The sequence below is a fragment of the Pseudophryne corroboree genome, chromosome 5 (genome assembly GCF_028390025.1).
Source record: "Pseudophryne corroboree isolate aPseCor3 chromosome 5, aPseCor3.hap2, whole genome shotgun sequence".
In the NCBI taxonomy this organism is placed as follows: Eukaryota; Metazoa; Chordata; class Amphibia; order Anura; family Myobatrachidae; genus Pseudophryne; species Pseudophryne corroboree.
Window position 1 is genome coordinate 403,360,601 of NC_086448.1, and position 25,565 is coordinate 403,386,165.

General features: G+C 43.7%; 1 protein-coding gene across 11 annotated transcripts in view; it reads left to right on the forward strand.

Annotated features, from left to right (window-relative positions):
* Positions 1 to 25,565, forward strand: part of LOC134927784 (poly(rC)-binding protein 3-like) — a 2,026,162-nt gene that overhangs the window by 1,485,054 nt on the left and 515,543 nt on the right. For all 11 annotated transcript variants that reach the window (XM_063922741.1, XM_063922740.1, XM_063922743.1 and 8 more), the window contains one exon: positions 21,621 to 21,745. In XM_063922741.1, the coding sequence (XP_063778811.1) occupies positions 21,668 to 21,745 (78 nt within the window). In that variant the 5' untranslated portion in view covers positions 21,621 to 21,667. The remainder of the gene's footprint in view (positions 1 to 21,620; positions 21,746 to 25,565) is intronic.

The window sequence follows — 25,565 nt, forward strand, 5'->3', positions numbered from 1 at the left end:
TTATACGTAATGGACCACCCGTAGTAGTAGCGTCCTTATATGTAATGCACCCCAGTAGTAGTAGCATCCTTACACATAATGCCCCCCCAGTAGTAGTAGCATCCTTATACATAATGCCCCCACAGTAGTAGTAGCATCCTTATACTTAGTGCACCCCCAGTGGTAGTAGCATCCTTATACATAATGCCCCCCCAGTAGTAGTAGCATCCTTATACATAATGCCCCCCAGTAGTAGTAGCATCCTTATACGTAATGCCCGCCCCCAGTAGTAGTAGCATCCTTATACGTAATGTGCCCCGACTAGCAGTACCGTCCTTATACATAATGCCCCCCTCCCAGTAGTAGTACCATCCTTATACATAATGCCTCCACCCAGTAGTAGTAGCTTCCTTATACGTAGTGCATCCCTTGTAGTAGTAGCGTCCTTATACATAATGCCCCCCCCAGTAGTAGTAGCGTCCTTTACACGTAATGCCCCCCCCCAGTAGTAGTAGCGTCCTTATACGTAATGCCCCCCCCCCAGTAGTAGTAGCGTCCTTATACGTAATGCCCCCCCTCCAGTAGTAGTAGCGTCCTTATATGTAATGGCCCCCTCAGTAGTAGTAGCGTCCTTACACATAATGACACCCCCAGTAGTAGCGTCGTTATACGTAATGCCCCCCCTAGTAGTAGTAGCGTCCTTACACGTAATGGCCCCCCCAGTAGTAGTAGCATCCTTACATGTAATGCCCCCCCAGTAGTAGCGTCGTTATACGTAATGCCCCCCCCAGTAGTAGCGTCCATAAAGCACACACACAATTCACACATATAGACACACACATACACACCCACCATATATACACACACACACATTTCTCTCTCTCCCTCCACTTACCTAAGCCACTGTCTCCCTCAGTACAACAGCCTGGTCCGTGTAGCTCCGCCCCCTTCTGTACCGTTTCACCCGCCCATTCCGGTCCGTGTAGCTCCGCCCCCTCCTCTGATATGTACCCAGCCGCTGTCACACAGGTGAGGGGAGGGGGGGAGTGGGCTTTTCATGCTGCCAGCGCTGCACAGCAGCTGGCAGCAGCAGCAGCAGCAGCAGGGGGGACTAACGGCGCAGCAGGGAAGAGATGCAGAGCAGGGGGAGCGCCTCTCCCTCCCAGCGCCTCCCTGCACTGCATCCCTTCGCTGAGCGGGTAGCGCCGGGCCTGACTGCTGCCCACCACTAGTCACACACCTCAGCATTTCTTAGCACCCTAATACTTGGCAGCGTCATATGCACAAGCCTGGTGCCGCTCTCTGCGCAGTCTGACCTCTGGCCTCCATGTTCCCGGCCACAGCTCTCTGCACACCATGCCTAGGATTCTCTTTTCCCTCAGATGCTCAGAGCAGCCACATAGTCTCTCCTCATATAGCAGACTTCCTGTCTCTGCACACTCTCCCACCATGTGCTGTTCACATGCAAGGGGGCTGCCAGGAAGTTAACTCCTGATGTACACATTAACCCCTGCAATCCCTGAGAAGCCAATTCTGGGGTATTACATTCTCCCCACTTGAAGGTTGCATGTCCTAACGCAAGGATAGGAGTTGTCAAAGATCTGCATATACAGTAATAGTCTCTGATTTTATGATGCCAAAAATCAACAAGAATTAACAGTTATCAATCAGTGCATGAACAGTTTAGAACATCACATTTCAAGGAACTTTTCCACAAACAGCAAGTCAAGCCCATATCATTATTACAATCAGACATGAGGATGGTCTATATTTAAAGGGCAGAAATCCCTTTGTTCCTCCTTCCTGGTTTTCTGCTTTATCACTTCTCCATGCTTAATACAGCTGCACCACTGTCTGAAGCAGACACTAGCTGGCCACAACTGCATGGCTCGCCCTAAAAACGGCCCTACTTGTGTTTCTAATATTATTCCAAAGCAGAGATACTGTAGATATCCATACAGTATGTAACATTTGTTGTCAGCATGATGATATATGGCCCTCATTCCGAGTTGTTCGCTCGCAAGGCGATTTTAGCAGTATTGCACACGCTAAGCCGCCGCCTACTGGGAGTGAATCTTAGCTTCTTAAAATTGCGAACGAAAGATTCGCAATATTGCGATTACACATCTCGTAGCAGTTTCAGAGTAGCTTCAGACTTACTCGGCATCTGCGATCAGTTCAGTGCTTATCGTTCCTGGTTTGACGTCACAAACACACCCAGCGTTCGCCCAGACACTCCTCCGTTTCTCCGGCCACTCCTGCGTTTTTTCCAGAAACGGTAGCGTTTTTTCCCACACGCCCATAAAACGGCCTGTTTCCGCCCAGTAACACCCATTTCCTGTCAATCACATTACGATCGCCGGAGCGAAGAAAAAGCCGTGAGTAAAAATACTATCTTCATTGCAAAATTACTTGGCGCAGTCGCAGTGCGGACATTACGCATGCGCACTAAGCGGAAAATCACTGCGATGCGATGAAATTTACCGAGCGAACGACTCGGAATGAGGGCCTATGTACTGTAAGTTACAAGAACTTGTCTGTTAACAGCTAATAACTGCTGCAATATTATAGTGTTCTGCGACAAATTTTATAAGGATATAACTAAATATCGCAGGAGTTAGCAAGGCATTATTAGTAATGCAGGCCATATATAAGCATCCATATTCCCTGGTCAGATCCTCTTATCAAATATGCAGATTGGTGGCTATTGATGATTGGCAATCTGTTAGGGTATCGGGAAAATTCTGCATGTATAAAAATCCAGATTCGCTGATCTTTTTTTGGGTGAAATCAGCAAATTGGTAAAATACATCATGTCAGATTTCCCCTATTCTCAGATCAAGGCATTGGAAGAATGGGGAATTGGGGAAATCCATCTCAGATATATGGTCCCCCATTATCTGCAAAGCCTGTTCAGTTCTGTGCAGTAAAAACCTGAGAATTAATGCCTCTACGGCTATCAACTTAAGGTGCCCATACTGTACATCTACAATATATTGATTCAATACCCCATTCTGCTGACACCTGTAGACAATGTTTGAATTACCTAACTCACTGTTTCCAATCAGAAAATGGTCAGGATCGTTTTGAGGATTTTCAGCATGCAGTGTTATTGGGGAATGGTATGCACTGCTCAGGATTCAGATTATGCGTTGGCTATTCAAAACAGATGGAATGTAATTTTTTTATTGCACACATGAGTAATTGACAAAGCAGATTAGTAGTGCAAAATGAAAAACAGTATAATAATAATAATAATAATAATAGTATTACAAGAGGAAAACAGACTGAAAAACAATAAACATAGGGCCCGATTCAGAGATGGATAAAAAAAAATTCAATGCAACTTGCAAACAGCTTTGAATTTCCATCCAATTTGAAGGAGAGACATGCAGGAGACATCTCAGTAGAAAAGATGCCTCCTGCAAGTAAATGCGGTCCCAACACTGCAACCGATTTCACAAGCTAGGATCCAACATTGCAAACATTAGTTGGCCAAAACATCTGTGGTATTATATGCCAGGTCCGAAATTTGGATTTTTGTCCCCCAGGACAAGGCAGTAGTTTGGCGAAATAAAATGTGAATGCAAGTGTTAAATGGGGTGTTGGACCCTTAGAACTATTGTGTCTGGGCCACTTCAGGGCATCACAATTTCACATTCTCATTTTATGCAGAGATGAGCGGGTTCGGTTCCCTGAGAACTGAACCCCTCCAAACATCCCATCCCGAGCCCGGATCAGAGTCCGGCTTGGGACTTCCCGCCAGACTCAAAAAACAGAACAAGGCAAAATGTCATCATCCTGCTGTTGGATTCTCGTGGGTTTTGGATCCCATATAAGCAGCTGTGTGTCACTGCCATTTTCACTCCAGACTTGGAGAGTGGGCGAGACAGACCTCTGTCTCTCTGTGTGGGTGGTGGTGTCGGGTGGGGTTAGTGTGTGCTCTGTAGGGGTGCTGCTGCAGTCACTGTGGTGTACCTATGCTGTGTTAGGGGTGCTGTCCTGGCTGTCACTGGTGTTTCATGTGCTGTTACGGCTGGGTGCTGCAACTGTACATGGGTGTTGCTGTCCTGGCTGTCACTGTGTTGTACAGGGTGCAGGGGCACTGTCCTCATGTATGCTGGAAAATATAGGGGTGCTGCTGGCCCTGTATGTTGTAAAAATTCAGGGAATCAGTTGTTAAAAAATAAAAAGCACATTGTTCCTGTATGCTGTAAAATATTGGGGAGCTGCTGTTCAAATAACATTACACTGGCCCTGTATGCTATAAAAATTCAGGGATGCAGTTGTTAAAAAATAAAAAGCACATTGTTCCTGTATGCTGTAAAATATTGGGTGCTGCTGTTCAAATAACATTACACTGGCCCTGTATGCTATAAAAATTCAGGGGTGCAGTTGTTAAAAATGAAAAGCACACTGATCCCGCATGCTGTAAAATAGGGGTCAGGGAACTTTGTTACCTTTTTACCCTAAAACACGAAACATGTGGGGCGGAGCCTGGTGACGTGACTTTAGCATCCTGAAATCGTCCTCCTCCCCGTGCAGACAGCAGCGGTGTCCCGGCGTGCTGAGGATCGTTAACGTGAGGCGGGCAGCACGAGTAACAGGGATCTGACGCTGGATCGGCGGTTGGTGGAGGCGATACCAGGGGATATTTTACAAAAAAACCAAGTGGTATTTATTAAGCCCACTCAGAAGAACCATGAGGTATTAAGCCAAATATCATTGTGACAATTGCTGGTTTTAATATATATTGTATGAATAAACGATAATGCACTATGAGGCGCTCCTCTAATTTCTTTCTCTAGATAGATAGATATATATATATATATATATATATACACACATATGCAGTGCTTAAAGTAGTCCTAGGGAGTGGTGGAACTCACCCCCCTCCCCACGGCACCCAAGTTGTAAAGGTATTGCGCGCGTCGTAGGCACGCGCCACAAAAAGGGTCGTGGTCTCAAAAAGAAAGGAGCATGGTCACACAATAGTAATAATGCCTACAGTAGTAGCACCCATAATACACATAATGCCCACCGCAGTAGCGCCCCTTATATGTAGTGCTCACAGTGGTAGTGTCCCTTATAAAGACCACATAGTAGTGGTGCCCCTTATGCAATGCCCGCAGTAGTAGTGCCCCTTATGTCCCCAGGAGTGATGCCCCTTATGAAGTGCCCCCTTTACAATGCCCTCATCAGTAGGGCCCCCAGTAGTAATGCCCTTAATGGCCCTGTGTAGTATTGCCCCCACTAGTAATGTTGCCTGTAGTAATGCCCCTAGTCATTTAGCCCGCACTAGTTTAGCCCCAGTAGTTATGCCCCCAGTGGTAATACCCCATGCAGTTATGACCCCAGTAGTAAACCCCCCTTTAGTTTAGCTTCCCAGTGATAATGCCCCCAGTAGTTTAGCCCTCATGTAGTTTGCCCCATGTAGTTTAGTCTCCCAGTGGTAATGCCTCCAGTAGTTTAGTCCCATTAGTTTGCCCGCTTGTAGTTTGCCCCTTTGTAGTTTAGCCATCAGTACCAATTCCCCCCTGTAGTTTGCCCCCTTGTAGTTTAGCCCCTGTAGTTATGACTCCAGTAGCTTAGCGCCTGTAGTTATGCCCCCTTGTAGTTTAGCCCCCAGTAGTTTAGCCCCTGTAGTTATGCCCCCAGTAGTTTAGACCCCCTGTAGTTTGCCCCCAAGTAGTAATGCTCATGTAGTTATGCCCCCAGTAGTAATGCCCCTGTAGTAATGCCCCCAGTAGTAATGCCCTCCTGTAGTTTGCCCCCTTGTAGTTAGCCCCTTTGTAGATTGCCCCCTTGTAGTTTGCCCCAGTAGCTTGCCCCCTTGTAGCTTGACACCAGTAGCTTGACCCCATGTAGTTTGCCCCCATTAGTTGGCCCCCAGTTAAAATGCCCCACAGTAGTTTGCCCCCAGTAGATCCCCCCAGTTGTTTGCCCCCAGTAGATGCCCCCCAGTAGTAATGCCCCCAGTATTATACCCCCAGTAGATGACCCCAGTAGTAATGCCCCCAGTAGATGCCCCCCAGTAGTTTGCCCCCAGTAGCTTAACCCCTTGTAGTTTGCCCCCAGCAATAATGTCCCCCAGTAGTATGCCCTCCCAGTAGTTTGCCCCCAGTAGATGCCCCCCAGTAGTTATGCTCCCCAGTAGTTTTCCCGCAGTAGATGCCTGCCAGTAGTAATGCAGTAATGCCCCCCCCCAGTAGTTTGCCCCCAGTAGATGCGTTGCTGCACTAAAAAGAAAACAAAAAATCACAATACTCACCAAGCCCCGCTCCCGCTTCCAGACTGCTGCAGTCCTCTCTTGGCGACCGTTCCTCGGCACTGCACTATGGGAGAGACGTCATGACGTCTCTCCGATAGTGCACAGTGACAGCGTCGGAAGCCAGAGCTCAGTACTGAGCTCCTGCCGCCGGCTTCCGCTGTAGAGAGGGATATGGGCACCCGCTGTTAACACAATCTCAGTGGGCGCCCGCCATCTCCCTGTGGCGGCGGGGACACATCGGGTTAGGTGAGCCGGAGGAGGCAGAACTGCGTTCCGTCTCCAAGTGGAACTGATGGAATGCAGTTCCGCCCTGTTCTGGCTCACTTTAACCCCTGATTTTATATATATATATATATATATATATATATAAAATATTTTTTTTTTTACTTTTTTATTTTTTTTGTCAATTATTTTTTGGCAATGAATGGGTTAATTAACACTTTCTCCCCAAAACGCCATAATGAATGTAAGAAATATGGATGAGGGGGGAAAGGGGGGACACGACTTTTAGGAGACAGATGGTCACATCCTCACCTTAGTAATGTCAGTGGGAATTTCCCACTGTTGTATGGGCCACTGTCTGATCCTGTGGAACTCCGCCAGTGGTCAGCCACAGAACACTTCAAGTTCTGTGTGTGGGTTGTCGGGCTGTGGGCGGGAGGACAGGACAGCGCAGGACAGGTGGGCGTGAGGGAGCACGGTGTGACATCAGCACGTCACACCGCGGCCAGGAACACAGCACAGGATGGCCAGGAGCACAGGGTGGGCAGGAGGGAGCGCGGTGTGATGTCAGCACGTCACATCGCGAACCGGCTGATGCTGGATGGGGATGTTTCTCGGCAGCGCGATCGTCCATTAACCCCAGGAATTTCATTTTTACCCCTTTTGGGATAATTTACCTCTGTTCCCCGACCCCTGCTGTAAAATATAGGGGTGTTGCTGTTCAACTAACATTACACTGGCTCTGTATGTTGTAAAAATGCAGGGGTGCATTTGTTAAAAATAAAAAGCACACTGCTGTATGCTGTAAATTATAGGGGTGGTGCTGGCCCTGTATGTTGTAAAAATTCAGAGGTGCAGTTGTTAAAAATTAAAAGCACACTGCTCTTGTATGCTGTAAAATATAGGGGTGTTGCTGTTCAAATAAAATTTCACTGGCCCTGTATGCTGTAAGTGTACATGGGTGCAGTGAAAATAAATGGGCACTGTTCTGTAATAATAAAGGGGTGCTGTCCTGTGAAATGGAGAAAAACAATTTGGAGGAAAAAATAGTGGAAGATCAGGAACCAGTTCCAGTTCCTAGTACTAGCGCTGAAGCTGCTGCTGCCACCAGTCATGACATTGACGATGCAATTCCATCAACGTTGTCTGCTAAGGCCGATGCCCAATGTCATAGAAGGCATGTAAAATCCAAGAAGCAAAAATTCATTATCAGAAAAAAAGAATTATCCGACGAGAAATGTAAAATTGGCAATATGCCATTCATGAAATGAAGTGGCAAGGAGAGGCTAAGGCCTTAACCTATGTTAATGACTGGTGGCTCAGCTTCTCATGAGGATGGAAGCCCTCCTCCCTCTTGAATTTTTTTTAAGAAATTACGCTTGTTAAAGCACAGGAAAATACAACTGTGCGTTTAGAGATATCACAAATCCCCAAGGAGAGTCCAAGTGTGTCTGCGGTTGCGATGTCTAGGCCTGACCTTCCCAAGACTATATGGAAAGAGGAGGCTCCTACCACCATTTGCATACCCCATACAAGTGCTGGGAAGAGCACCACCAGTCCAGTTGCTGATATTGAGATTTAGGATGTCACTGTAGACGTATTCCAGAATGAGGAGGATATAGGTGTAGCTGGCACTGAGGAGGTAGTTGACGATGAGGATTCTGATGGTGATGTGGTTCATTTGAATAAGGCACCAGTGGAGACAGTTGTTGTCTGTGGGATGAGAAAGCCCATTGCCATGCCTGGGCAAAATACCAAAAAAGCAACCTCTTCGGTGTGGAATTATTTCTCCACAAATCCGGACAGGTGTCAAGCCGTATGTTGCCTTTGTCAATCCCTAATATAAAGAGGTAAGTACGTTAACCACCTAGGAACATCCTCCCTTATACGTCCCCTGCAGCACACTCATCAGAAGTCATTGTCAAGTTCAGAAACTTTGGGTAAGAGCATAAGCAGACCACTGACACCTAAATCCCTTCTTCCTGTTGTATCCAAGCTCCTACAAGCCACACCACCAACTCCCACAATGTCAATTTCTTCCTCAGTCAGTATCAGAAGTAGTCCTGCAGCCAATGTCACTGGCATGACTGATGAATCCTCTCCTAACCGGGATTCCTCCAGAGGAACCATGAGTGGTATGCCTGCTGCCGCTGCTGTTGTTGTTGCTGGGAGTCGATCGTCATCCCAGAGGGGAAGTCGGAAGACCACTTTTACTACTTCAACTAAGCAATTGACTGTCCAACAGTCCTTTGTGAGGAAGATGAAATATGACAGCAGCCACACTGTTGCAAAGCAGATTACTGAGGCCATAACAACTATGCTGGTGTTAGACGTGCATCCGGTATCCGCCCTGGTATTTAAACAGTTGATGGACATAATGTGTCCCCGGTACCAAATCCCGCCTAGATTCCACTTCACTAGGAAAGCAATTCCCGGATTGTACAGGGACATTAAGAAAGGTGTCCTCAGTGTCCTGAAAAATTCGGTTGTACCCACTGTCCCCTTAACCATGGACGTGTGGACAAGTGGAGCAGGGCAAACTAAGGACTGCATGACTGTGACAGCCCACTGGGTAGATGTATTGCTTTCCGCAGCAACAACAGTAGCGGCACCAGTAGCTGCATATCACAAATGGCAACTCGTTCATAGGCAGGCTATGCTGTGTATCACCGGTTTTCATAAGAGGCACACCGCTGACAACCTCTTACGGAAACTGAGGGACATCATTGCACAATGGCTTACCCCACTTATACTCTCCTGGGGATTTGTGATATCAGACAATGCCACCAATATTGTGCGAGCATTACATCAAATTCCAGCACGTCCCATGTTTTGCACATACAATTAATTTGGTGGTGCAGAATTTTTTTGAAAAATGACAGGGGCGTGCAGGAGATGTTGTCGTGGCCCGAAAAATTGCAGGGGCCACTTTCGACATTCAGCCACTACGTGCCGAAGACTGGAGCACCAGCAAACACTCCTGAACCTGCCCTGCCATCACCTGAAGCAAGAGGTTGTAATGAGGTGGAATTCAACACTATATATGCTTCAGAGGATGGAGGAGCAGCAAAAGGCCATTAAAGCCTATACATCTGCCTATGATATAGGCAAAGGAGGGGTAATGCACCTGACTCAAGTGTAGTGGAGAATGATTTCCGTGTTGGGCAAGGTTCTGCAACCCTTCAAAGTTGCCAAACATGAATTCAGTTCAGACACTGCCAGCTTGAGTCAGGTCATTCCCCTCATCAGGCTTTTGCAGAAGCAGCTGGAGAAATTGAAAAAGGAACTAAGACGGAGCAATTCCGCTAAGTATGTGGGACTTGTGGATGGAGTCCTTCATTCACTTTGCCAGGATTCAAGGGTGGTCAATCTATTCAAATCAGAGCACTACATTTAGGCCACTGTTCTCTATCCTAGGTTTAAAGACTACGTTGTATCTCTCTTTTCGGCTGACACAAGTCTGCAGAAGTTCAAAGACCTGCTGGTGAGAAAATTGTCAACTCAAGCGGAACGTGACCCGTCAACAGCTCCTACTTTCATTTTCTCCCGCAACTGGGGCTGTGAGGAAAAGGATAAAATTTCTGAGCCCACCCGCTGGCGGTGATGCCGGGGAGTCAGGAGCAAATGTTGATATCTGGTCCGAACTGAAGGAGCTGCCAACAATTACTGGAACGTCTACTGTCACTGCATACAATGCTGCCACCATTGAGAGAATTGTGGAGGATTATATGGGTGACAGCAAAAAGAGGCAATTTGGACAAACTGGCTTTATATTACCTAAGTTGCCGGTCACCTTGTCAGCGATCGGTGTAGGAGGTTACTTCCACAAAATGTGGAGAAGATGTTCATCAAAATGAATTATAAATTCCTCCAGGAAGACATTTACCAGCAATTGCCTCCAGAAAATACACAGGCACCTGGGATGGTAGATTTCAGTGGGGATGATTAGTGCTCTGTGAGGAGGAGGAAGATGTACACACTGAAAGGAGTGGAGAATCGGAGGATGAGGACGACATCATGCCTCTGTAGAGTCAGTTTGTGCAAGGAGAGATTAATTGCTTCTTTTTTGGTGGGGGGATTAATTGCTTCTTTTTTGGTGGATTAATTGCTTCTTTTTTGGTGGGGGCCCAAACAAACCAATCATTTCAGCCACAGTCGTGTGGCAGACCCTGTCCCTGAAATGATTGGTTTGTTAAAGTGTGAATGTTCTGTTTATACAACATAAGGGTGGGTGGGTGGGTGGTAGGGCCCAAGGACAATTCTATCTTGCACTTTTTTTTTTTCTTTTGCATTATGTGCTCTTTCAGGCCTAGTTGTTTTTTTTTGTAAAGTATATTTTATTGGGATATTAAAGAGATAACATGGGTTAGCAATACAATATCAATATACAATAATCCAACATGACCATGTAGAATAAAGAAAATAAGTAAGTAACGATAATAAAGACACAAGCAGAAGAAAAACAATTCACAGGACAGACACAAGAGGCATGAGAGAGAATGGGGCAAAGAAGAGAGAAAAGAAAGTATGGAAGATAGAATTTTTATGCAACCATGTGCGTATGAAGTACATATACAGCATAATACCAATAATGTTCCAGGATTAGCCATAAACAATCAGAGTAATATCTAAAATATTGTAGCGGTAAAGGAGGCAATCATTAATATAAATGAATAAGTATGCATTGGAGACAGAATATTTTAAAAGAACCATAATATCAATACATCAGAAGATATAATTCAGAGTAGTAAACCTGGACCAGTCTTTTGAACCCAGATAATTTGCGATCATAGAACGAGAGTTTGAATCCAAGGATGAGACGAAAAAGTACCATTTGTTGTAGAAATATTTTGAAGAGATGTCTTCATTCAAGAGGAGAGATCGAGCCTCAAAATAAATTAGCTGCAGAAGCTTAGACTTGAGCTCCTGAATGGAGGGCACTGATTTAGATATCCAGTGTATCAATATTAATTTCTTTGCTAATGTCAACACTGTAACTATGAAGGGGGTGGTAGCATAGCATTGACCCAACGTCCAATTACCAAACTGTAAAAGTAGACATGCGGCCAGAATAAGGCGTTAGTTTCACACCTAAAATAGAGTTCAGAAAAAGCAAAGTTTTGTTCCAAAATCTAAGAACCTTGGAACAATCCCAGGCACAATGAAAGAATTTTGCATTGGCCATACCACATTTCACACTTTCACCTGTTGTGTCTTTTATCATGTATTTCCTTTGGGCAGGAGCTATATAGGCTCTATGCAAAAAATGAAAGTGAACCTCCTGAAGATATGCTGATCTTAAATATTTATAACTCTTAGTATAAAACTGTACACAAGTATCTACTTGGGCAGGTGGGAGTGGTATGTCTATACTCCAGTTATTTAAAAACATAGATGTGAGTAAAGAAGTAACTATTCTAGAGTCAATTAAGGGAAGATATAGCTGTTTCACCCTATATAGTTTATGAGTAGTTTTTTAAAAAAAATATCAAGTATAATATCATGGGTTGGAGAGGTAGGAAAAACAATTGGGAGAGTCTGAATATAATGTCTAAGTTGCAAATAAAAATAAAAATGACTATTTGGAAGAGCGTATGTTTGTTGCAAGTCTTTAAATGGCAAAAGAGAACCTCCAGGATCAAAAACCCTGTTCACAAGAAGTAAGCCTTTGTCCTTCCAGCTTTGGAAGGAGCGATTTTGGATAGAGGGAGAAAATGCAGGATTTCCCCAAATTCGTAAGTAAGGCAAGAATCTAAAATCCCTCGAGTTTCTTATTCAGGCCAATCCAGGTAAAATAAGTGTCATGAAACAATATATTGGTAAAAATATAGTGAGGCATATCAGAGGCCTTCAAATGTAGTAAGGCTGCCGGAGAGTAGGGAGAGAAAACGGCTTTGTCATAGGCATTATCTGTATAAGTGGAATTATCTAACAGCCAATCGCTCACATATCTGAAAAAAACAGCCAAAGTGTATGCCTTGAAATCAGGGACTCCGAGACCTCCTTGAGTTTTTGGGAGGGTCAGTTTTGAAAAAGCAATCCTGAGGCGTTTACTGCACCACAGGAAAGAAGAAATCGAGGATTTTATAGACAAAATATCTCTGTTGGACAAGGCCTGGGGTAACATCTGAATTAAATAGAACAGCTTAGGGAAAATAATCGTCTTGACTGCAGCTACCCGTCCCAATAAAGAGAAAGCCAATGAGTTCCACGTGGACAGGAGAGAGGAGATTTTTTGAATGAGAGGGGAGAAATTTGCTAGATATAATTTGTCAATCCTGTTAGTGACGTGAATCCCTAAATATTTAATTTGGGTATTAGAAATTTTAAAGTTAGGAAAAAGCGGAGATGAAGTTAGATCTACAGTAAGAGTTTGGATTTGTCAATGTTTATCTTGTAGCCTGAGATTTCACTGAACGGATTTATTGGATTCATAATAGCAGGGAGAGAATTTAGGGGGTCTGTATCTGCAAATAATGATACTTTTAGTTCGTATGAGGAAATTCTAATACCCATGAAATCTTTGGAGTTACGAAGCGCTATTGCAAGGGGTTCTATTGCAATCACAAATAAATGGGGCGAAAGTGGGCATCCCTGCCTTGTACCTTTAAAAATGGGGAAATAATCTGAGATATGGCCATTACAAATAATTTGGGATTTAGCGTCAGAGTATAACATTTGAATGCAGAGTATAAAGGCTTCAGGAAAGCCGAATCTGAGAATGGAAGTATGGAGATGGGGCCATAGAATAAGGTCAAAGGCCTTTTCTGCGTCTAAGGAGGCTATCACACCAGGGGGATAAAAGACGGAGGGGTCTTGAAGGTGGTGGATAGCCGCTTAGACTTTTCGAACATTAAGAACAGAGTGTCTGCCTTGGATAAAACCGGTTTGATCCGGATGAATTATCATCAGAAGAGTAACTTTAAGCCTATCAGCTAACAATTTGGCCAGAATCTTGTAGTCCGAATTTAGTAACGAAATAGGCCTGTAAGAGCCAGGATTAGTTAAATCACAGTTAGGTTTAGGAAGAAGTTTAATATAAGCGGCATTAAAGTATAAAGGGGCAGTCCCGGTACGTAAAATGTCATTAAACATAAGAACCAGATGGGGAAGAATTTCCGAATGCATAATTTTATAAAAGCTGCCGCCATATGCATCCGGCCCTGGGGCCTTGCCTGGTTTTAGGCTTCTGATCATTTTTGACACCTCCCCTGGTGTGACAGGTCCTATCAGGGTTTCTCGCATCTCATCCGAAAGCGAGGGAAAAATTAAGTGGGGCCATAGAGAGTTGTCACTGGAACTCATTGGCTCTATGGGGCATATGACAGGTGGGGGCGCAGAGTAAAGGTTGGAATAAAAGTGTTTCATAACATCCGCTATTTGTTTGTTAGAAGATGTTAGGGAACCATCATCTTTTCTAAGTGGATGAATAATAGTAGGGGATCTAGAACCATTTAAGATATTAGTGAGGAGTTTTCCCGATTTATTTCCAAATCTATGATAGCGGTAATCCATTCGATAAAGGTATTTATTACCTCTCTTGTCCAGGAACTCATTATGAGTTTTAGCAGTAATATATTTGTGTCTTTTAGTAGATGTCGGGTTTCGATGATAATCTGCATACGTGGAAGATAATACAGTTTGTAAAGAAATATAAGAGGCTGTATAGGCCTTGTCCAAGCAAGATGTATATGATATAATGTCCCCTCTCAAAACAGATTTGGCTGTTTGCCAGAATAGTGGGGGGCCAAGGGTGGCATAATCTTGATTATGTGAGTTAAAATCTGTCCAGCTGTCAGATAGCATCTTTTTAAACTCAGGGGATGTGAGAAGATGAGAGGGAAATCTCCATGAGGAGTTATTAGACCTCTCATCAATAATTCTAAGATCAAACCATTGCAAAGCGTGATCTGAAATCAGTATAGGTTCAATTTCCACGTCAGACGATCCTGCGAACAGGGTTTGAGATATTAGCTGGTAATCTATTCTAGAAAAATGAATGGTGAGCAGCAGACAGACGTGTAATCCTTGATCGTAGGACTGGAGACCCTCCAAATATCATCCAGAGAGAGTTGAGATGCGACTTGAGGTATCCCAAGTCTAGGCAAGGTATGAGAGTATCTAGGGGTAACTGATTTGTCAAGATATATATTAGATACCAAGTTAAAATCTCCGCAAAGTATGAGGGAACCAGCCATATAAGGGGTCAACTTAGCAATAATAGATCGAAAAAAGGAACTGCTGTAGACAGTAGGTGCATATACACTCTCATAATGTAAACAACTGTGAATATATAGAAATATGTGCTATTACATATCTTCCTTCAGGGTCTGAAGAGGAATGTACCAAATCATAGGGGATCGAAAGTTTGATTAAAATTACTACCCCTCGAGATTTAGAAGTAAAAGAGGCAAATGCAAGTAGTCTCCATCCAAGCATCTGCAACTTTTGCATCTCAGAAGGGATTAAATGGGCCTCCTGAATGAAGACAATATCTAATTTTAAAGAATTAAAATAAACCAAAGTTTTCCTCCATTTGGCAGGTGAGTTAAAACCTCCAATATTAATGGAACCTATACGTAATTCTGTCATAAATGAGTCGGAACCATGTAAATGGCATTACCTGTGTAAAAAACAGTAAAACATATTATATGCACATAGTTATGTAAGGATAGAAGGGGTAGATATGAAAGGAAAGAGACACAAAAGGGGAGGGGAGCACGTAATCACAAAGAAATCTTGAATAGAAAAGAATAAATGGAAGGCGTAGAAACACGCGCAGCGTGTTGGATAACGTAGAAAGGAAATCACATGACTTTCGGACAACACAATAAAACAGCATTAGCGGGGTGAAAAGTGAAAACCCCAACATATAACCCAGAGCTTAACTCCCTCTGAACCCGGCGAGAAACTTGTCCCAACACCTATAACAAGGAGGTAATAAAATGTAAAGGTAAAGCCAGAGAGCTTTCAATAAAGCCATGGGAGCTGCGATATCAAATATTATACGTATATGAGTTAGAGCCCATGGAAGCGACAGCAACAACACGACAGATAACATCTCTGCGTCATTCCTCAAGCCTAGAGCGATGGATCAGAAATATCCACGGTGGCGTCAGAGTCCATATTGTTCAGAAAGTCAACAGCATCATCCGGGGTCAGAAAGTCATAATGTTTGTCTTTAATAAACAGGTGAAGCTTAGCGGGATAAATCATGGCAAATTTTGGTTTATCTGCCACAAGCTTGGTACAAATAGGGGAGAAAGCCTTTCTGGCTTTTGTCAGCTCAGCGGAAAAATCCTGGAAAACCCTCAATTTCTTCCCCTCCCAATCAATGAAGGAATGTTTCCTGGATGCCCTCCAAATCTCCAACTTATGTGTGTAAGTCAGGCACCTGAAAATAGTGACTCGTGGGCGAGTGTCATTGGGGCGTAACAGAGGACCCACTCTATGAACCTGTTCAATTATCATTTATTATTTATTTATTTATTAACAGTTTCTTATATAGCGCAGCATATTCCGTTGCGCTTTACAATTAGGACAACAGTAATAGAACAAAACTGGGTAAAAATAGACAGACATAGAGGTAGGAAGGCCCTGCTCGCAAGCTTACAATCTATAGGGAAATAGGCATAGATACACAAGGATAGATGCTACCTATTGCATAATGGTCCACCAGATTGCTAGGTTCTTAATGGGTTGTATGATGATACCCCACAAAGTTATCCAAGTGTCAGGAGGGTGTGAGACTAAAGAAAGACAAGATATGTGATGTTATGAATACTCTACAGAGGATGTAATTAGATAGGGAAGCACTGAAGGTTATGTGGGTGGGTCTGGAATTTGATAGGCTTGTCTGAAGAGGTGAGTTTTCAGGGAACATTTAAAGGTTTGGAGACTAGAGGCGAGTCTTACTGTGCGTGGGAGGGCATTCCACAGAGTGGGTGAAGCCCGGATAAAGTCCTGTAATTTTGAGTGTGAACAAGTAATGCGTGTGGATGAGAGACGTAGATCTTGTGCAGAGCGGAGAGGTCGGGTAGGGAGATATTTTGAGATGAGTGAAGAGATGTATGTTGGTGCAGTTTGGTTAATAGCCTTGTATGTGAGTAAAAGTATTTTATATTTAATACGGTAGAATACCGGTAACCAATTCCCTCCGACTGACAGAGCGGATCTGCAGACGATGAACGTCTGGCAAGGAAGATTAGCCTCGCAGCTGCATTCAAAATGGATTGTAGTGGTGAGAGTCTATGTTTGGGAAGACCGGTCAGGAGACTATTACAATAATCAATGCGGGAGATAATGAGAGCATGGATTAGAGTTTTTGCTGTGTCTTGTGTAAGATAAGGGCGTATTTTGGATATGTTTCTTAGATGTATGTAACATGATCTTGAGACAGATTGAATGTGGGTAACAAAGGACAGTTCAGAGTCAAGAATGACACCTAGGCAGCGAGCTTGTGGGGTAGGGGTGATTGCAGAGTTCTCAACAGTGATAGAGATATCAGGTTGGAAACTACTAGTGGCCGGTGGAAATATAATTAATTCTGTTTTGGAAATATTAAGTTTGAGGTGGCGAGATGTCATCCAAGATGAAATGGCAGAAAGGCATTCAGTGACACGGCCCAATACAGATGGTGACAAATCAGGGGAGGATAGGTAGATTTGAGTATCATCCGCATACAGATGGTACTGAAATCCGAAAGAGTTGATTAGTTTGCCAAGAGATGTGGTATAGATAGAGAAAAGCAGAGGACCTAGGACTGAGCCTTGCGGTACTCCAACTGAGAGAGGTAACGAAGTAGAGGTGGAATCAGAGAAACGAACACTGAAGGAGCGATTAGATAGGTAGGATGAGAACCAAGAAAGGGCTGTGTCCTGAATACCTAGGGATTGTAGTGTTTGTATGAGAAGAGAGTGGTCAACAGTGTCAAAAGCAGCAGAGAGATCAAGGAGAATAAGGAGAGAGAAATGTCCTTTAGATTTAGCAGTGACCAAATCATTCACTACCTTAGTCAGTGCTGTCTCTGTGGAGTGTTGGGCACGAAATCCTGACTGAAGTGGGTCCAGTAGGCTGTGTGAGTTAAGAAAGTGTGTGAGGCGAGTGTAGGCAAGTCTCTCCAGTAGCTTGGAGGGGCATGGGAGCTGAGAGATGGGACGGTAGTTAGAGAGAGAGTTCGGGTCAGAGTTTTGTTTTTTCAGAATGGGAGTAATCACTGCATGCTTGTATAGAGAAGGAAAGATACCAGTAGACAGGGAGAGATTACAGGTATCTTGTATTCCTAATAGTTGGGGCAGGGTATGTTTAACAAAGTTTTCCAAAGCAGGTCCTCTTACTGATTCAGGGATCCCTACTATACGAACATTATTTCGTCTTGAACGATTCCCAATATCCTCTATATGATTTAAAAGGGTATAGTTTTGTTTTTCAAGATGTTTAATATCACATTGCAGGTCTGCCACATCGTGAGCCAGGGAGCCTATTCTATTTTCAGAGGTCGCCACTCGTATATTGAGCAGCTGTACCTGGGAGGAGATATCACTCACCGCTTTAGATAGCAGCGGGCCCACCATCGCGGTAATTGCTTCCACCAGATCCGTGTATGTTAGCGGCACATCAGGGGATCTGGGCAGACGTGGGGTATTGAGGTCGCTAGCCTCCACAGCCGTTTTCTTGCTGGCCGGAGTAACAGCGTGAGCTCCAGCGTCAGGCGCCATTGCAGGGTCCATGCCGCGCTTCACCTGTCTCGGCGTCTGGAGCTGAGATCGCGGCAGCTGGGAGGACATGACAAACTTGTCCATCTCCGTCCCTGGCATATGGAGCTGGGTAGGTATGGTGTGAAAAGGCTAACAAAGCCGTGCAAAGTAGAACGGGGAAGCCGGGCACAGAGCGGCGCTACGAGTCAGCCATGCTCATTCCATGCTCATTCCATGCACCCGGAACCGGAAGTTCAGGCCTAGTTTTTAAAACTGCCATCCTGTCTGCCTTTGCAGTGCCACTCCTAGATAGGCCAGGTGTTTGTGCCACTCACTTGTGTTGCTTAGATTAGTCATCCAGCTACCTCGGTGCAACCTTTTGGCCTATAAACAATATTGTGAGGTGTTCAGAATAGACTGAAAATTAGTGGAAATTAATGTTAATGAGGTTAATAATACAGTAGGATCAAAATTACACTCAAATTCTGTGATTTTAGCTGTTTTTTTCAAAAATCATCCAGATCCAAAACCAAAACCTAAAAGGGTGGTTTTGGCAAAACCAAATCACATCCAAAACACAAGCAAAGATCCAGATCCAAAACCAAAACACAAAAAGTCCCCACCGCACATTTCTAATTTTGTTACTTTCTTTGTTTTTAATCCATGTATTTTTCACTCATATTTCACTCCTGTAACACTCCTGACATTGAGTTGCTGCTTTCACACACCTGATACTCTGTAACACTTCACTGCTATCTTTCATTTGCGTAGTGCACTGTTTTTTGTTTTTTTTTGGCTGGGCTGGTTTGGAGGTGCACTGTGCCCCAAACGTGAACCCCTAGAATGTTAGGGACTTGCACGACAGAGGTGACCTTGTTGTTGGTGGGCAGGCCCATATCTTTGGCAAAATGAATGCTAACAACCTCTTATATGATATTTAATTGTAAAATATATTTCAATTTTAAGTAGTAAGTAGATTTTTAGCTAAAAATCGCAAATGTAGTAGGGTGCTGTTTTTAGGGTTAAAACAGAATTCGCATGCAATTTTTTTTGCGAGTTTTAGTGCACTTAACCATAAACATGCACAGATCAGTGAGATCCATGTATGCTTCTGTATGGAACAGTAAAGAAAGTGTTAAAATAAAATAAAAAAAAATGATGTGCAGGTCCCCCCCAAAAGCATAACCAGCCCTGGGCTCTTTGAGCTGCTCCTGGTTGCAAAAATACAGGAAAAAACTGACTAGGAGTTCCCCGTATTTCAACAACCAACACCAGGCTCTTGGACCGATCCAGGTTCCAAAAATACGGGGGACAAAAGAAGTATGTTTCCCCCGTATTTTTAAAACCAGCACCAGGCTCCACTGGTAATGCCTCAGCTGGGGGACACTTTTAGAAAGGTCCCTGTGACTGCAGCATCACACACCCCAACTAGTCACTTCTGGCCAGGGTTCCCTGGGGGTGTGGGGACCCCTAAAATAATGGAGCCCCCCCCCCTCCAGGCACGTAAGGGCCAGGGATGAAGCCCAAGGCTGTGGATGGTGGGCTGATAGCCAGGGGTGTAGCCAGAACTTTGTGGGCCCCATAGCAACATTTTGAATGGGCCCCTGTCCAAATGCTTCTAGAGCCACACCTCTCTGCATCATTTGATAATTTTAAGGCCCATAATAGTGTTCTGTTTCATTTTCAGAACCATAGTTGTGCCCTAGTTCACATTATGTCACATTGTAGGGCTGCCAGTATACATTATGCAACACAGTACCCCCAATTCACATTATGACTTAGTGTCCTCAGTTCATATTACTGTATGTTACATTACAGTGCCCCAGTTCGTATTATGCCACACTATAGTGCCTCCATTTCATATTGTACTACATTTCAGTTCCCCACTTCACATTCATAACATTATAACACTTCATAACATTATAATTAGAGATGTGTGGGTTCGGTTTTACTCGGATTTACTCGGGGCTCAAAACGGCATCTTATTGGATCACGGATGTCACGCGTTTTGGATAGCCAATAAGCAAAACCGGAGATACCCGAGTAAAACTGAACCCGCTCATCTCTAATTATAATACCCTGTATTTTATACCAAATTACAATGAGCAGGTCCAGGAACATAATGAGATATGTTGTAGGCCCCAAGGTGAAAGTTTGTAAGGGCCCCAATGGTGAAAAATATAGATAACACATGTAACTGTGACTGGGAAGGTGGGCCCCTCTCAGCTCTGGGCCCCATAGCAACTGCACTCTCTGCACCTATGGTAGCTACTCCCTTGCTGATAAATGTGTAAAAATAAATAAATTATTAAATACATTTTGTCTGTTGCTGTGGAACTAAAGGTCCCAGCAAGCCTCCCCACCATGCTGGTACTTGGAGAACCGCAATACCAGCATGCAGGGCATTAAAGAGCCCGCTAGTATCTTTAGTTCCACAACAAAAGGAATATTCAAATAAAGACACACACACACCGTGAAAGTAGAATTTTATTAAAACCTGGGACTGGTTGTTGAAATGCAGGGAACCCCTAGTCAATTTTTTCCTTGTATTCTTGCACAGGACCGGGGGCTGGTTATGCTTTGAAGGGGGTGACCTGCACGTCGTTTTTTATTTTTTTTTACTATTTTTTTATTTTTTACAGTCAGAAGCATGCATGGATCTCACTAATTTGTCTATGTTTTTGACTAAATTGCCAGTTTGAACCTGGTCTATTATTCTGGCAATTTTTGGTAATGTTTTGTGTGTAAGTGGAAAATTTGTACCCTATTACATTTGCGGTTTTGATTGTTTTCAATGGGAATGCGATTTTTCCCTTGCGATTTTTGGTTGAGGCTGAAAACTTGTGATTTTGCCCATTCCCGCACCCTATTATATTTGCGATTTGCGGAAAATGTGTGATTTTGTGGTAAAAATCGCATGTTCCGCAAAATCGCTACCTATTATATCTGGCCCCATATCTACATGATTGTATTCATTGGCCCAGATTTATCAAGCCTTGGAGTGTGATAAATAGCACAGTGATAAAGTACCAACCAATCAGCTCCCAACTGTCATTTTTCAAACACAGCCTGTGACATGTCAGTTAGGAGCTGATTGGCTGGTAGATTGGCTGGTAATTTATTACTGTGCTATTTATTACTCTCCAAAGCTTGATAAATGGGGGCCATTATCTCAAAACACGACCATAAAATAAACATAAACAAAATAGTGCAAACTGGGTGTAAATGAAAAAATAACCAAAATGAATAGCATAGTTTTGCCTTGTACAGTAAATGATTGCCACTTTAAAAACACCTCGGAGATCGTCCGGCATCCCGCACCTCCAGAAAAATTGGACCCTATTACATATGCCCCTTTGTGTCTGTCATTCTATACAATTTACAAAGGTCAGTAAATTACTTGTCATGCTTTGTCCTACTGCTTCACTAACTGTGATATTTTGTCCCTGCAGATTAAATAAAGAAGAGAACAGTATATTGTCAAAGAAAAGTGCCCAAAATGAACTCCAATGATGCAAATACACCAGATGGAGGACTTAATGTCACATTGACCATACGGTTATTAATGCATGGAAAGGTAATGTCTATTAGTGGATGGCAAATATGCCAAACTCTAATTTATGTTTGATCTATTTGTGTTTTTTTGTATTTGTGCATGTCACTTGTTTTTGGCAAATTGTTAGTGACTGTATGGATATTGATTATCGATTTTTATGAAAAACATATGTAATTTATACATTACATAGATTCACAACTACTTTTTCTAAAGGTCTTGCTTTAGATCTGTATCACTACATAGAAAAGGGTGATAATGCATGTCTACTCCTGCCTGTCCATCCAGAGACCCATGTGCTGCTCCATGCAGGGTAGGCGAATAGGACAAATTACACACCACAAGTAAGTTTGTTGGGAGTTTGTGATTGGTCCTTCTGCTTACAATACTCTTAAATGGTCAAATTAAACAATTTAAGTTGGAAAATTGGTTGCATTAAGCATCAACTCTCTCTGGTTCTGGTATCTACCCTTTACTACCTGTTGTTGGCTGTTTAGCATTCTTGTTCCTCTCAGTAGATATAACGTCTTCCTGGCTGAAGTGTTTCCATAATTTCCTGATGTTCACTAGAAATGTTATTTTATTCAATTATAAGTGGCTTGAAATGATCTGGAGGTGTAGGTCAGTATTAGTAGTCATAGTACAGTAGTATCATTATCTGCCAGGTAGGAGGTGAGGCAGCTATGAGCTCAGACTCCCCTCTCTGTTAGTCAGAAACCGCTAGAGCTGGGGGCAGGGCCACGCTGTGGCCAATAATATGGCACAAAAAGCACATGGGGAGACAGCTATCAGATCTACCTCACTTAGGAGGTTATAGCTTGATGCATTGCTGTCAGGTGACTTATCCAAGAAGTTCCCCAGCACACAAACAGGAGCAGCCAACATAAAGGAGAAGCTGATGTTCAAGACAGATAGAGTGGGTGCTTGGGCTGGGAAAAGGGGGCACAAAGTTGGTGTCTGGAATCTGCATTTTGCATCACGTCACTTACCGGTGCTCTGATGTGCTGGCTTCCAGAGGTCACATCCTCAGCCTGGCAGCATGTCCCATGATTGCCTGCAATGTACAGATACTCTCTCCAGTGTGTACCCAGCTTGTCATACAGTGTGTACCCCGATGTATTCCCACCATCTCCAGCGTATGGGCACTGCCATGACACCTGCAGTCAGCTGACTTGGTGCTATCCACTCCTGAGCAATGGTGCGCTCACATGACTTGATTCTGCAATCCCTGCTAACCAGGGGGTATATAGCCAGAGTTCCTGCTCAGTATCATTGCCTTGAACAATGCATCATATCCTGTGAACAAGCGTCTCCTGGCTACAGTCTCCTGTCTTCTGAGATTCTCCTGTGTCTTTGCTCTGTAGAACTACAGGCACCAGCCATCCAGTTTTGTTGCAGCTCCAACTGCATTCTGCTTCAACTTCTAGCAATTTCCTGAGACTCTCCTGTGTCAGTTCTCCATAGAACTACACGCACCAGCCATCCAGTTTTGTTGCAGCTCCATTTGCATTCTGCTCCAACTTCTACTAGCAGTTTCCTGAGACTCTCCTATGTCAGTTCTCTGAGGAACTACAGGTAGCAGCCATCCAGTTTGTTTGCAGCTCCATCTGCATTCTGCTCTGTAGCAGTCAGAGACTCTCTCCAGGTGCTGCATTATTACTCACACCTGTTTGTTACCATTCTGCAGCAGTACTGTGCTAATTCACCTGCACCAAGAATCCTGCTCTAATTCTCAGCCTGTCTCCTGCTAAAGCCAAATCTGGTTCTGATGCTTTTAAACACACCAACTGCGTGGGTAGTTCTGTTCCCAGATCCCATCGTTTCCCAGACCGATCATCAGTTACTTCAAGTCACCATCGGTTTCCAGACCGCTCATCATTTACTCCAAGTCACCATTGGTTCCCACACCGATCATCGGTAACTCCAGGTCACCATTGGTTCCCGGACCGATCATCGGTAACTCCAGGTCACCAGCAGTTCCCAGACCGATCATCGGTAACTCCAGGTTACTATTGGTTCCAAGACCAAACAATCTCTAAGAGACTATCCATTCCAGAGACTCTATCTGCTTCCACGCTGAATTGTATATTACAGGTTGAGTATCCCATATCCAAATATTCCGAAATACGTAATATTCCGAAATACAGACTTTTTTTTATTGAGACTGAGATAGTGAAACCTTTATTTTCTGATGGCTCAATGTGCACAAACTTTATTTAATGCACAAAGTTATTAAAAATATTGTATTAAATTACCTTCAGGCTGTGTATATAAGGTGTATATGAAACGGGATCCGGATTGAAAGTCGACAGTAACTAGGTCGACAATGTCTAGGTCGACCACTATTGGTCGACAGTAACTAGGTCGACAGGGTGTCTAGGTTGACAGGGTCTTTAGGTCGACATGTTCTAGGTCGACAGGTCAAAAGGTCGACATGAGTTTTTCACAATTTTTTTCTTTTTTTGAACCTTTTCATAATTAACGATCCACGTGGACTACAATTGGAACGGTAATTTGTGCCGAGAGAAGCGGTAGCGGAGCGAAGGCACCATGCCCGAAGCTCGCGAGCCATGCGAGGGGACGCAGTGCACTAATTGGGGTTCCCGGTCACTCTACGAAGAAAACGACACCAACATAACATTAAAAACTCATGTCTACCTTTTGACCTGTCGACCTAGAACATGTCGACCTAAAGACCCTGTCGACCTAGACACCCTGTCGACCTAGTTACTGTCGACCAATAGTGGTCGACCAAGACATTGTCGACCTAGTTACTGTCGACTTTCTTTAGCAAAATATTGGCTAAAATGACCTTCAGGCTGTGTGTATAAGGTGTATATGTAACATAAATGCATTCTGTGCTTAGACTTGGGTCCCATCACCATGATATCTCATTATGGTATGCAAAGAATTAAAGTTCAAAAAGGGTTGAGATTGCCTAAAGGATAAAAAAAAAGGGGGGGGCAGACTAGATGGGCCAAGTGGTTCTTATCTGCCGTCAAATTCTATGTTTCTATGTTTAATTACTCCAAAATACGGAAAAATCCGATATCCAAAATACATCTGGTCCCAAGCATTATGGATAAGGGATACTCAACCTGTATTATTTCCATTGTTCCATTTGCCAATATCCTGTGTGTATTTAATTAATAAACATCCTTTGCGCACATGTGCAGGAATTTACTTCAGCCTCCTCGTTTACTCCATCGCAGCACCACTGACCCACTAGTGCCCCCTCCTGGAACAGACACAAACATAGACCTGATAGTTTGTTCAAGGCTCATGGACTTGGATGTTGGTCAATGTGTGGGATCAGGGCCTTCCAAGGTCTTGCATCGCGACTCAATGATCAAGAGGCTGTGCAAGAGCAAGTGAATCAGTTTCTACAGTCTTCTATCAAGAATTATTCCAATAATACTAGAAATCCTTGGAAGTGCTTTAAACACAGTAAGAAGTCTTATTTAACCTACTGAAACTAATACAACCACTCGGTCAGACTTCATTAAAACTAAAGTATCACCTCCTGTGCAGAGAGAGGGTAGATTCCAGAGCTACCCTTGCTTCAAACTCTTGGAAGCTGAATGCCAGCATTGCAAGCATCTTCACCTCTGTTCTACTGTGGGAGTTCTAGTCACCTCATTAAAGACTGTTCTCTCCGCAAGTCAAAAGTTGGTGACGGGTCCCAATGTCACAAAGTTCTTACCTGCAAACCTTCCCGTGTATCATCTACAGTTACAGTTTACTCCATTCTGTGACAAAGAGGCCCAATTTCAAGTTTGGAAACCAAAAGAGACTGGTTATGTTACCCATATCTAATGAAGTTTTTGTTTCTACAGGGTCATCT